This window comes from Phascolarctos cinereus, unplaced genomic scaffold (genome assembly GCF_003287225.1).
Source record: "Phascolarctos cinereus isolate Bilbo 61053 unplaced genomic scaffold, phaCin_HiC Scaffold_726;HRSCAF=1367, whole genome shotgun sequence".
NCBI classification, from domain to species: domain Eukaryota; kingdom Metazoa; phylum Chordata; class Mammalia; order Diprotodontia; family Phascolarctidae; genus Phascolarctos; species Phascolarctos cinereus.
Window position 1 is genome coordinate 118,743,895 of NW_027556098.1, and position 12,899 is coordinate 118,756,793.

At 35.4% G+C, this 12,899-nt stretch overlaps 1 protein-coding gene across 1 annotated transcript in view; it reads right to left on the minus strand.

Annotated features, from left to right (window-relative positions):
- Nucleotides 1–1,760: 1,760 nt before the first annotated feature.
- SNX4 (sorting nexin 4) overlaps nt 1,761–12,899 on the minus strand; it is a 77,675-nt gene continuing 66,536 nt past the window's right edge. The window contains exons 11-14 of the mRNA XM_020986007.2: nt 7,758–7,857; nt 5,849–5,994; nt 4,729–4,843; nt 1,761–2,567 (exon numbers count right to left, since the gene is read on the minus strand). Coding sequence (XP_020841666.1) covers nt 2,520–2,567; nt 4,729–4,843; nt 5,849–5,994; nt 7,758–7,857 — 409 coding nt within the window. The 3' untranslated portion in view covers nt 1,761–2,519. The remainder of the gene's footprint in view (nt 2,568–4,728; nt 4,844–5,848; nt 5,995–7,757; nt 7,858–12,899) is intronic.

Sequence of the window (12,899 nt, forward strand, 5' to 3'; positions counted from 1 at the left end):
ACTTGAGTTTACTGAGTGGAGGGTGGGAGGTGACATAGTTCAATCTGCACTTAAGAAAACCACTTTGTGAACTAAATGGAGGCTATTACAGTAGTCCAAGCATTAGGAAATGAAGGCCTGCACCAGAGAGGTGGCAGTGTCAGAAGAGAGAAAGGAGCTTAATCAAGAGATGTTGCAAGGGGGAAATCAACAGGCCTTGGCAACAATTTGGATAGGGAGGCTAAGGGATAGTGAGGAGTCAAGGATGACAGTCATGTTGCCAGCCTGGAGGACTGGGAGGATGATACTCTTTCAGCTGAACCTTGTCCTTTAATACAAAAACAAATGTGTATCTTTCCCTAAAAATACATGTATTTTAAAATGATTCTTTAGTCCTTGTTTTGGTGTGTGTTATACGTTGCAATCATTAGCGACTCACATAAACTCACACTGAGATGCAGTGGTGTTGTCTTTGTATTTGTTTTTAAAATGAGTTTAAAAGACTTTTTAAATCTTTCATTGTTTATATCTTTCATTGTTTATTTTTAATTTTGAGAATTAAACCAAATAATTAAAAAACTAAAGACTGAAATGGATATTTTTTTAATAAAGGGAACTTGAAGACTAGAAAGAATTTTGCCTAGTCTATTTATATGTCTTATCTCTTTTCTGTAATCATGCCAAAATGCTTTCTATCACAAAATGCCTCTGAAGAGATTTTTAAGGTTAGGAAAAATTTAGCTATTGAATTGCACAATTTTAAAAGATAAACTAGTCCCCTAAAATACGAAGGGAAACTACTCCACAGCATCTTTTGGGGACAAGGTCACAAAGCAAGCAAAAAAGGATCTAATCAAGACATGCTATTAGATAGATATATATTTATTTATAGAAAATCTGAAAAATATTCAAGAATTTTATTTTACTTATTTGGAATGGAGCTAAAAAGAACAGTTTTACTCTTTTTTTTTTCCAAATTAAAGAGAAGCATATGGAAGTGAGAAAGGTAAGCTATACATTTGGCCACTGTCACTTTTTAGTTTGTGCCCAATGTCTTTTTTAAAATATCAAATGGAAAGGTTGTCTTATCTCTGAAAAAAAATGTTCATTTTAACAGATGAGCTTTCCTTGTACCAGTTTTACCTTTCATAAAACCCGAGAATAATAAAACAAAAAACGTTAAATCACATTTCAATATGACTCCTTATTTTTAAAACAAACATTTAGTTCCAAAAAAGCATATACAATGAAATACTGAAACAAACAAAAAAACACTAGTAGCTGGGGAGGAGTCGGGGAAGGGGCCACAAGGTGGAGGAGAATGAAATCTAAGGAACACATTCCAAGATAAAGGAAATGAGGTATTAATAGTTATGAATCATTTTGTTAAATTAATGCATCTCATATGAAAATTAGGACAATGCTTTTTTCTTTTATTAAGTCTGGCAATTTCACAATATTTTGCAACATTTTCAACATGTAAAAAAGTCAAATGCTAACTAGTAATGGATTACTGTTATTTTATATAATTAGAAACAGCAAGTTCACATTTAAGATTCTGCAAAGCTAGCAAAAAAAAAAAGATGCCTGGCTTTTGAACACACTGTATCATGAAAACCAAACAAAAAAAAATTAATATAATTTATTCATTTTTCTTTACAAAATTACAGCCAAGCAGTATAAAAGAAGGATGTTAATAATGAAGATACCACATATATTGTTGACATACAGATCTTATACACTGAAATGTTACATCTCGTACCCTGAAACACCATATCAAGAGCTAAATCAAGTTAATTAGGTTCATCACTCAGGTTTGAAAAAATGATTTGGAAACTTCCTTATTATATTTAACATATTCAATTAAAAGGCTTTCTACTAATCCAAGACAATGGACTCTACTACTCATTTAAAGAATTGTCTTCTTTGTTGGCAGTATAAAATTTTTGTCCAATATCAAAATTCTGGTGAAGCACAAAGTTGAAGGCATTTTCTAGTGTATGCATACATTTCTCACAGGGGTGCTGAGGAGGTATGGGTGGAATAGCTTAGATTTCACACTAAGTTTCTGCTGAGCTTTTGTCAGAGCAAATAGCTCAACTATAAGGCAAGTAAAAATCACCCCCACAGCACTCTGGTGAGTTTCCACTTGGCCATCTTTTCTGGGTAAACCTCAAGAATATAATCTTAAGTAAAAACTCTCGAAATCATTTTACACATTTATAGAGAGAGCATGGGCTGAAAGGACATATAAAAACACGACCTAACAATGGGACTTTTACTACTTAAGAATCTTCTCAAACAATACCAAATGACTTTGGAGGGATCACTATAACGTCTTAATTTCAATGTTAATCTTCATTAAAACATCTCCTTTTTGTGCTATTCTAACAACTACAATCAGCATAAAGAACATTGTATTTACTCAAATGATTAAATTGTAAATTTTTGTGTATACCAGGTAGCAACTTAAGTCTCCATTATGTACTTGTGCTTCTGTTCTGGGGCACTTGATTGAAGAGGAATTCATTTCTACAGGATTACATCTTGCTGAAGCATTCCTTAGCATTGGTCCACACTTGAATTCCCTAAAAGAAAATGAAAACATAAATAGATGACTCACAAAGGGTTCTGAAAAACTAAGTATTTGATTCTTTGGTACATTAGATTTTGCATTGAGAGCCGAGAGATTATCAAAAAGCAATTCAAATAAAGTAATTAATGTCTAAAGTTTTGGAAAGTCTTAACTCCTATAATACGTCCATCCTATTACATAACATACTCTGTCCGTAGGCCAGTAACAAGTGGTTTAGACTCCAAAACTGCCATTGTAAAACTAGAAGCATGGCTTTTTAAAAAGACTCATGATAAAAGTGGTGTAACAGATATCATTAAAGATAAGTAGGAATGGAAAATGAGGTAAGTCAGTAATTTAGTGAGCATGAGAGATAAGAGATATGCAGTCTAAAAGTTGCACAAGTATCCAAGAAATAATAAAAGAACCAGAGGAAGGTCTAAAGGGCATTGAATGAATCCTTTATGGAGGATTTATGGAAAGATAAAACAAAATTGCACAAGGTGAAAAGGCATGCAAGATAGGAAAGGAATTGAAGGGAATATGAAAAGCAATTACTGGGGAAAGCCAAAAGTGCTCTGGCAAATATTGGGTTTAGAATAACATCTTACACTATATACTACAATAAACTTAAAATGGATACTTGAATAAATTAAAGATCATACCATAAAAAATTAGAAGATACCTTTGACAGCTATAGCTAGGAAGTCAATTTCCAATCAAACAAGAATATAAGTGATCATATAAGATAAAACAGATCATTTCAAATATATCAAATTAAAAAGGTTTTACATGAACAAAATTAATGCAACTAGGGAAAGAGTTGATGGGGGAAAAAATCTTTGTATTAAATATCTCTGGAGAAGGGTCTGTTGGCCAAGAATACCAACAATTAACAGAAATATAGACCAAAAGCTATTCCCCAACAGAAAATCTGTCAAAGGGACTTGAACAGTTCTCACAAGAAGAAATGGGAACTATTAACAATCATATGAAAGGATGCTTCAAATCAGTAATAAGTGAAATGAAAAGCAAAACAACTCTGAGATTTCTCCTTACACTCAGTAAATTGGCAAAAAAATGACAAAGAGTAGAAATAGTCAATATTGGAGGGGCTAGGAAAGATGGGCCCAGTAATGCAATGTTGGCTGAGCTGTGAATTTGTCCTATCTTTCTGGAAAGCAAATTAAAATTATTCAAAGAGAATGACTAAAATTTCTATACCCTTTGACCAAGAGAGTCCACTGCTAAGCATATACTCCAAAGATCAATGACAAAAAGAAAGGCTCTATATACTTTATCAAAATATTTACAGCAATACTTTTTTGTAGTAGCAAAGAACTAGAAAAAAAGTTGATGCCTACTGATAGGGCAAAGACTAAACTGTGGTATATGAATGCAATGTAATATTACTGTGCCATTAGAAATAATGAATGACAAATACAGAAAAGTATGGGTAGACATATGAACTGTTATAAAGTAACCAGAAATAGGAAAATTATATTCACAATGACTATAGCAATGGAAATGGAAATAACAGCAACAACAAAACAAATGAAACTGAATGACAGGAAATGGCCAAGCTTGGTCCCAAAGAAGGTACTTCAACCTAGTCCATGAAGAATTTCCACATAGTTCCCTACACTGATAAAATTTCAGGTCAGGATGGGGGTAGGGAGAGGGGGAAGGCTGTTCTTATGGATCAAGTTAAACGAATCAACTGCCAAATTCCACCTCACTTAGCACTGATTAGAAAATGCTAAAGAACAGCTTTGAAAACTGAAATACTTCACATAAATGTGAGTTGTTATTAAGAAATAATAATGCAAAGTATGTTCAAGATTTTGATCACTCTATTAGTGTAAAAAATTCTTAAATATCTAAAACGTACATTTAAAGGTTAACAGTATTATTTGTGAGCACAACAACTTTGCAGACAGATCCTCTGCACAAAGTTACAAACTCAAAGCACTATATATCTGTCTATAAAATTTGATAAAGTAATAAGATGAAATTTTAAAAACTTAAAGATTCTGGCATCATGGACTTTAAAAAGCAAAGAAATTAATTCTTCTGGCATCACAATAGCATTTAGACATAATAAAATTCTAAAATTCTCCCCAAATGTACTGTTACAAATCTGCAGCTTTACTCAGGGTCTATTGTAGACCTACCTTTTTGCACATACTAATTTGCATAACTGCATAGCTTATGAGAGCCTCCTTTAAATCATGGTTCTTTTGCTCTTTGAAGCGTTCAATATCTGCCCAAGCAGCTTTCACAAATTCTCTGTAATGAAATTAAGGCAGAGTCATCATTGTGCTTACTTACACAAATGGAACTGTTTATGTCAGTTACATTATTCTGCTTTGAACTTTATGAATGTGTGTACATGTTTTAAATCACATGTTTAAAATATTTCACTTCTGTGAAGACACACCTTTTCCTTTAAAAATATATGCTTCGCCACAGTTCAATTCAACAAGTATTTACTAAGTGATTACAGTGTGCGAAGCAAGTCTGTCTTGGGTGGTCTTGGTATACAAAGCAATGTCAAACTGCACTTTTCAGAGAAGCAAGGGAATGCTACTTGAATTGGCTCTCCCAAACTTGGTAGGCATATCTGCATAAACTGCTTCCCTTGGTCATATGAAAATGTACAGCTTTTCTATGAAAATGAATATGACTCATCTGTGTTCCTACAGCACCGAGCATATATAAAGCAGATGCTTAAACATTTAATGAGTTGAGTTTACCATGTGCTATGTTTGTTTTCGTGGACAACTATGGTTTTTAAAAACTTTGTGTGAACTGCATTTGTCATTTTTATTCTAACAGTAAAAGCATCTTTAAATTGACTGTGATTTCTTAGGAACTAGCTTTAGAGGAAATGAACAGCATTTATATTTTTAATGAAAAAGCGCAAACAGAAATACTGCTGTCTAAGTCTGTTAGTTCATAATCTGATTGAGGTAAATAAGAAAAGCCAGTCAGATGGCAGTTAAACATCACAAATTACAAAAATGATCACTTTATATATGCTTCATGGTAATTTTAACCAATATTCATCCCTGAAGACATCACAATATAAAGCATGGAAGCTGTGCATGTTTTCAGGTACATAAATTACACTAAATTTTTAGAAGATCCTCAACTATTATGTCTTTTAATTTCCATTACTACAAGGATTCCTCTTTGAATAAGCTATCTCAGTAGAAAGCCAATTACCTCCATGGTGAGTAATATTTCATACCTTCTAAAATGAAGTTCTGTTAAGTTTCTCTGCACTTTTACCTGCCTTCCAGATTTTTAGACTTCAGTTGTTCTTCTCCTTCATTTATTTGTTCCTCTAGCACCTTTATTCTGGCTTCTCTTTGCTCTGGAGTTTCTTGACCGAACAGCTTACTAGTCATTCCTTTCAAGGAGAATGTCCTCACAGTCTAAGAGCAATTAGTAAGTAAATAAATAAAAAGCTACTTCCTTCCCTACTCCCCATCCCCCAAAGAAGTAAAAATCTTGTGCCAGGGTATACTCTTAGAAAGTATCCTTTTGGTTTTATTCTAGTTACCAAATAAGATTATTATAACATAAAAGTAGATATAATTTAAAAGCCACCTAGGAAAACAAACTAAAAAGATAAAAACTTGTTAAAATTGCTTACCTCAGGCTGAAAATGTCATCTACTCATTAGCCAAGAAAATTAAACTTTGACAACAGGTAGTAGTGCATAAGGAGAGTACACTAATTCATACTTCATTACTCTCCTTTTCCCCATCTTTGGAGATTAGTGAGGGAATTAGTGAAGAACCTTTTACCTGGTCAAAGGATGACTGAACCTACTCAAAAATGGCCTGGAATTTTTCCAGAGTTAAAAAAAAAATCAAACCAAACTACCTATTTCACACACCACTACAAACTACTCCCTTAACTACAGTTAGCTATGTCACACACTAATTACAAGAAAAAATAGATAAGAATATACCTAGGGCTCACTGAATCCCATCACCACTACAGGTAAAAAATGAGTGCCTTGCCCATTCACACTGGTTGTTACTTCCTTTAATGAAGGGCAGCATGGCCTGGTGGAAAGAACAGACTAGTAGGTAGAAGAAATGGGCTCTAACCCTAGCTTTCTAGGTAAGACATTTACATTTCGCTAAGTGGAGTAGTGGGGTATGGCAGAAAGAGATCTGGCAGTGACTTTGCCACCTGTACTGTGACTTTGATCAAATCGCCTTCACCTCTCTGGGACTTGGCGGGGGCTGGACTAGATGACAAAGTCTCATCTCGTTTTGACATTCTGTGATTCTGAATGGTATTAAATACAATATTATATAATGTGGTACAGATCAAAATATAATGGGACTACATATAATACTACTTTCCCTGCTCATCTGACAGAGCTGGTGTAAAAATCAAACTAAAGTGCTCTGCAAATTTTAAAAATAATTTACCAATATAAAGTATTATTATAAAACTCCATTATGATGGAGTTGCACAAAGCATATCAAAGATTCCTCTCACAATGTCTACCTTAATCCCATGAATCAGTTTAATACCAATTCAATTAAAAAACATCTACTAACTACAGAATACTGGCTAACCCTAGGGTAAGATAAATAGGATATGGTGCCTGCATTAATGAAGTTTAAAATAAATAATATTCTTCACAAGAACTCACAGAAAGAATTTTTATAATATGCAGAAAACTCTTTTAGAGTATTTAACTGAATCCTTTCAAGATGAACTAAAAAATTAATTCTTATAAAACTGGCCCAGGCAACTAAGACTATAAATTGCAAAACAACTGCCAATCTGCTTCAAAGACGGAGTTTTTTCACCAGGAGCATTCCCTACACTGATCACATCACAAGTCTGGATCAGTGCCCTCCAGCCCCTTCTCCATTCCCCCCCCCAATAAATATGTAAACAAATCTGGTATCAGTTACCACTGTAACATACAAAGCAACATCTACAGAGTTCTCTTCAATACCATATTAAGTAATAATACCAATTGCTCAGTATTTTTTTTCATAAAAAGGTCACAAATATTATACAAGATGTCTTTCTGAACCAGAACCTCTTCTAATTAGATGCAATGCACTGTATATTGATAACTACATGTTTGTTTGTTTGTTTTAAACAAAGCTTACTGTCTAAAACTTAAGTCTTCTAAAGTATAAATTAAATGAAATACACTCACCCCTGTTGCAAGCTCTTCGCACTGCTGCTTTTTGGATGCCAGATCCTGAGCAGCCATCTCCAAGTCATATTGCATTAGTTCATGTTTCCTACAAACCGCTCTAAGAGGAAAAGAAAGGCATGCATTTGACTTTCTAATTTTTTATAGGGAGAAGGAAGAATGTGGGATAAACACTTAAATACTGCCAACAATGTGCCAAGCACTGTACTAAGCTCTTTACAGATATTATCTCATTTGATTCTCACAACAACCCTTTGAGGTAAGTGCTGTTATTTCCCCCATTTTACATTAAGGAAACTGAAGCAGACAGAGATTGAGTGACTTGCCCAAGGTCACAGAGCTAGTAAATGTCTGAGGCTGCATTTGAACTCAGGTCTTCCTCACTCCAGGCCCAGGGCTCTATCCACTGTGCCACCAGCTACCTATAGCTAGAATTAAAAAAAAAAAAGATTTAACAGCCCAATATTAACAAATACAACTAATTTCATAATTTAACCAACAGCAGAACATAGGACATTAACATAGCAAAGAGTTTGGTTATGTCCCTGAAAATATGTAAATATAAACGCATCTTAATAATTTTAAGTATATGCATAATTTTATACAATACAAGAAGGGATGTGTATGGGAAGGGACCTGTGATTCCACTGTTACAGGGAAGTCCCCAAGAAGAAACTTCTCCTACTAATGCAGGTTGGTATCTTCTCTGCAACTTATAGTCTCAGAAAGCTGCCTAGAACACTGAGAGGTTAAGTCACTTGTCCAGGGTCACACAACCAGGATGTGTCTCTCAGAGGGTAGGACTTAAACCCTAGTCAGCTTCCAGGCCAGTTCTCAATCAGCTACCCCAAGAAATGGATTAAATTTGCAATAGAAATAACTGTGGAAATGTGTGTTTAAGACCTTTTTAAAAATACAGGTTTTGTTTAATTTTTAAAAACTTTATTGAAACGTTCTGATGAATATTTCATACCTGGGGATACTACTTAAATGTAAAAAAGCCTGTTATAAAACAATTCATAACTGTATAGTCCCTAAAAGATAACCCCTCTTAATTAAAAAATGCAATGTACCATAATGAGAACATGAGATGGGTGCTCCTTTTCTCGACACTGTTGGGGTTCTATTCCATTAAAATAAAATCTCACAGAACTGATTTTTATAATTTGATACATTAAGGACCTATGAGTTCATCAATGAGACATATGATCTCATCCACCATGATTAGCATGAAGACTAATATGGATCATCACCCCTCTATGACTTAGAAAATGGTCTCACAGCTGCTGTGGCTCAAAAATTCACCTCTAGCCAGCCCAACTAGACTAGTTTTCTGGTGACAGAAGTATGGTCCATCACAAGACCCACATTCAAAGCCTTTACTGCAGAAGTTCTTAACTTGGAGTCCATGAACTTGGTTTTTAAATATTTGGATCAATACTTCAATATAATATAATGTTTTTATAATCATATGTATTTTATTTTGAGTATTTAAAAATATTATTCTAAGAATGGGTCCATAGCCTTCACCAGACTGCCCAAAGTCAATAACACAAAAAAGGTTAAGAACCTCAGGTTAGCAGCTTATGACTTGCCAGACCTTGTGCTCTACTGGCACAGCCTTTAAGAACTCAGGGTCAGATCTATGCCATAATGAGACATTGTAGTGTAGCTTGGTTTTTAATTTTTTTTAAAATTGGTAGAACTGAATTAAGACACCTAAAAACAATGCCATCATTTTATATTCATACTTGATATGAGTTATATCATCAATTAAAAAAATGTTAAGCCACAAATCTTCTCTTTATACTGAACACAGCATTTATCAGTGCCTTATTTATCAGTGCATCATCTTCTCTTCTCCATTCTTTCCTTAAGATGATCAAAATAGTAGCAGAACCACTCCTAGGATTTTTGTCTATTTAGACTTCCTCTATAACCCTTGATGATGGGGTTCAGGGGCAACATATGTATCATCTCCCCCTGTTAAAATGTAAATGGTTTATCCTTGTTTAGTTCTTCATCATTATTCATTACTATTTACCTTTCTAGGTTTCTAATAGCTCCCGTATTTGAATTTCAAAGTTTCTACACACTCTGGTCTTTTCATCAGGAATGCTTGTTCTCTATTTCTCTCCATTTTCATTCTCTATTTCGCTAAAGGTTCATCTTTCCCCCTTTTTAATTATATTCAGTTTTACTGGGTAAGTTTTTATTAGCTGAGCCTATATCCTTTGACATCTGAATTATGGTATTCTAGTTCTCCTCTCCATTATAATGGTGCCTGCTAAATCATATGTGATCCTGACTGTAACTATTCTGTACTTGATTTTTTCAGAAGTTTAATTAGGCAGAAGACTGGGAGTGGTTCTGTTATATCTCAATGACCTTAAGAAAAGAATGAAAAGACAAGAATTCTAGGAATTCTAACTGAACTTGTGCCCAAGCTATGCTTTCTTTGAGTTTCTGCTTATAGATATTCTAGAGTCATTTCTTTCTTCTGGGTTTATGTCTTGAGGGTCCTGTTATCATAATAGTTTTTTATGGTGGGATTCTTTTTTTTTTTTTTTGCTCATTCTTCCAGACTATTTTCTGACTCTGGACTTACGTTAGGGCCAAATTCTGCATGGAAGGAAGTTGGTCCTCTTACTGATTTCTTGGGGTATTAAGTATTGTTATTCCAGGATCTCTAGGACATTTCAGGTTGGGGAACTTCAAGCTTTCAGGGCACCCAAAATAGTCTTTTGCAGGGTAAATAAAGCCTGATTGCAGCCCTCTGGCCTGAGCTTTGCAAGTTCCTCACTTGGGTTTGGGTGTGAGCAACTGGGCTCAGCCCCTATAAGCCATCTAGGAAGCTCTGGTTGTTCAAAGAGACAGAAACGCAGGTTCCATTTCGGTCTGGGATTCCTGACCTGGTTATTTCTCTGCAGGCTTCAGACTGGGCCACAGGCTGGAACTAAGACACCTCTATGATCCTGGGGTCTAAACTACTTCTTGATTCTAAACTTCCTACTTCTGAGTGCAGGTCCCCTCCTCAGTCAGCCCTGGCTCTACAATCCAGAACTGGGTAGCAGGCAACAGAGCTGCCACATGGCACCTGTTCCTGTTGAGATGCCCCAGGATGTGTCTGGGACTTTGTCTTACCCCAGTGTATAGCCTCTCCCTCACAACAGAGTGCTCTATTTGGCTGCTCCTGGCCAGATTCTGTTCCTAGTATCTCCCTAGACTGGAAAAATGACTTGGTGTAACTTTTTTTCTTGGATTTCCCTATCTGTCTGAGATTTAGTCTGGGTGCACTTACTACATGTGTTTGCAAAAGCTTGCGGGCGAAGGGAGTAGCTCACTATAATTCTTCCTGCTATTCTGCCATCTTGGCTTTGCCCACAATAACCTTTTAATTGGGCTACTTCCCTCAAGTTTCTCTCCTCTCCAATTTATCCACCACACAGCTGCCAGAATTATCTTCCTAAAGCACAGCTCTAGGGGCAGCTAGGTGACACAGTGGATAGAACACCAGCCCTGAAGTCAGGAGGACCTGAGTTCAAATCTGGCCTCAGACCAAACACTTACTTAGCTGTGTGACCCTGGGCAAGTCACGTAACCCCAACTGTCTAGCCAAAAAACAAACAAACTAAAGCACAGCTCTAGACATGTCATTAACCAACTCAACAAACCTCAATGACTCTCTATTTCCTCTAGGACAAAATACAAATTCCTTTAACATAAAAAGCCCTTTACAATCTGGCTCCAGCCCATCTTTTCAGATTTGTTTTACATTACTCCCCTTCACACATTTTACAGTCCAGCAAAATTAGCCCCCACATGTAGAGTCCTATTCCCTGGTGCATAGACCCTCTCCAGAGAATCCATGATTTCCTTCAAAGCTCAACCCAGGTGTTACCTCTCTGACATGAGGCTTTTCAAGATTTCTTCAACTGTTAGCACTTTCTCCTTAGTTATCTGTATTTACACAGGAGGCAGTGTGGATATGGATAAAGTGCCAGACTTTAAGAAGACCTAGGTTCAAATTCCACCTGTAATACACTTATTAACTATGTGATTATGGGCAAGTCTGCACAGTTCACTCATCTACTGAACAGATAACTCAAGGTTGTTATGAGAATGAAATAATGTATATAAAATATGTTTCAAAGCTTGGAACACTTTATAAATGACAGCTATTATGACCATTTCCTTTCACTGTCACTACAAGCACCTTTTATTTTTCCTCCTCTTTTTTCAAGGCTCACCCAGCCACCCTTGTTGCCCTTGTGTCCCACCTATTCCCTAAAGTTTTTTCTACTTTGAACAGTAAAGCCTTCCCCTCTACCTTCAAAGATATACGGGTCTACTCATCTTGCAAAAAGTTTCGCTTGACTCTGCTGTCTCAGTTAAAGACCTATTACTTTCCCTTATTTCACTTTCAAACTTCTTGAATGAGTGTCTTGTAACTGTTTCACTTCCTCATCACTTATTCTTCTTTGTCTTTAAGTCTTCACAATAGTGTCATTAAATACTGCTTTATAAAATCAGATGTCACAGTTTTTAATTCAATAATTTACCAAACTTCAGTAACTGTTGCAGTTTGCTAAGTATGTTTTGTAAAGTAAAGGAAATGCCAAAACCCAATGAAAGTTATCCTAATAGAAGCTAAGAGAACAAAGGAAGTTTTGTTTCTCAGACATTTAATCAGGCAAATAAAACAGGTTAAGAATTCCCCCTTCCCCTTTTAAGAGTTACATCAGTAGAAACATTCTGGTAAATACGAATTAGACTATTTATACACTTGGAATAACACAAGTTGGGTTTTGTCAAATGCAATGATGAAAACATTATTTCAAGTGGCTTCAAGGTTGGTGGGTTTTGGCCATTTAAATTTTTTGTCAAACTAGTAACCATTTCAGGCATTATATCCATGAATAAGTAGTCTTCTTCGCAATATATTTTTTAAAATCCTCAGCCCACACCTTAATAGAAAGCAATTTTAACATTAAATGCAGCCCACATGCCCTTGTTGCACATTGCTTTTGTTGACAAGATATGAAATAGTTCCAGTATGTATGATTAAGGCTATATTACTGAACATGGCTGGACACACTGCAGAATTTTTTTTGTCTTGTTGCACCTACTGTATCCAACTTA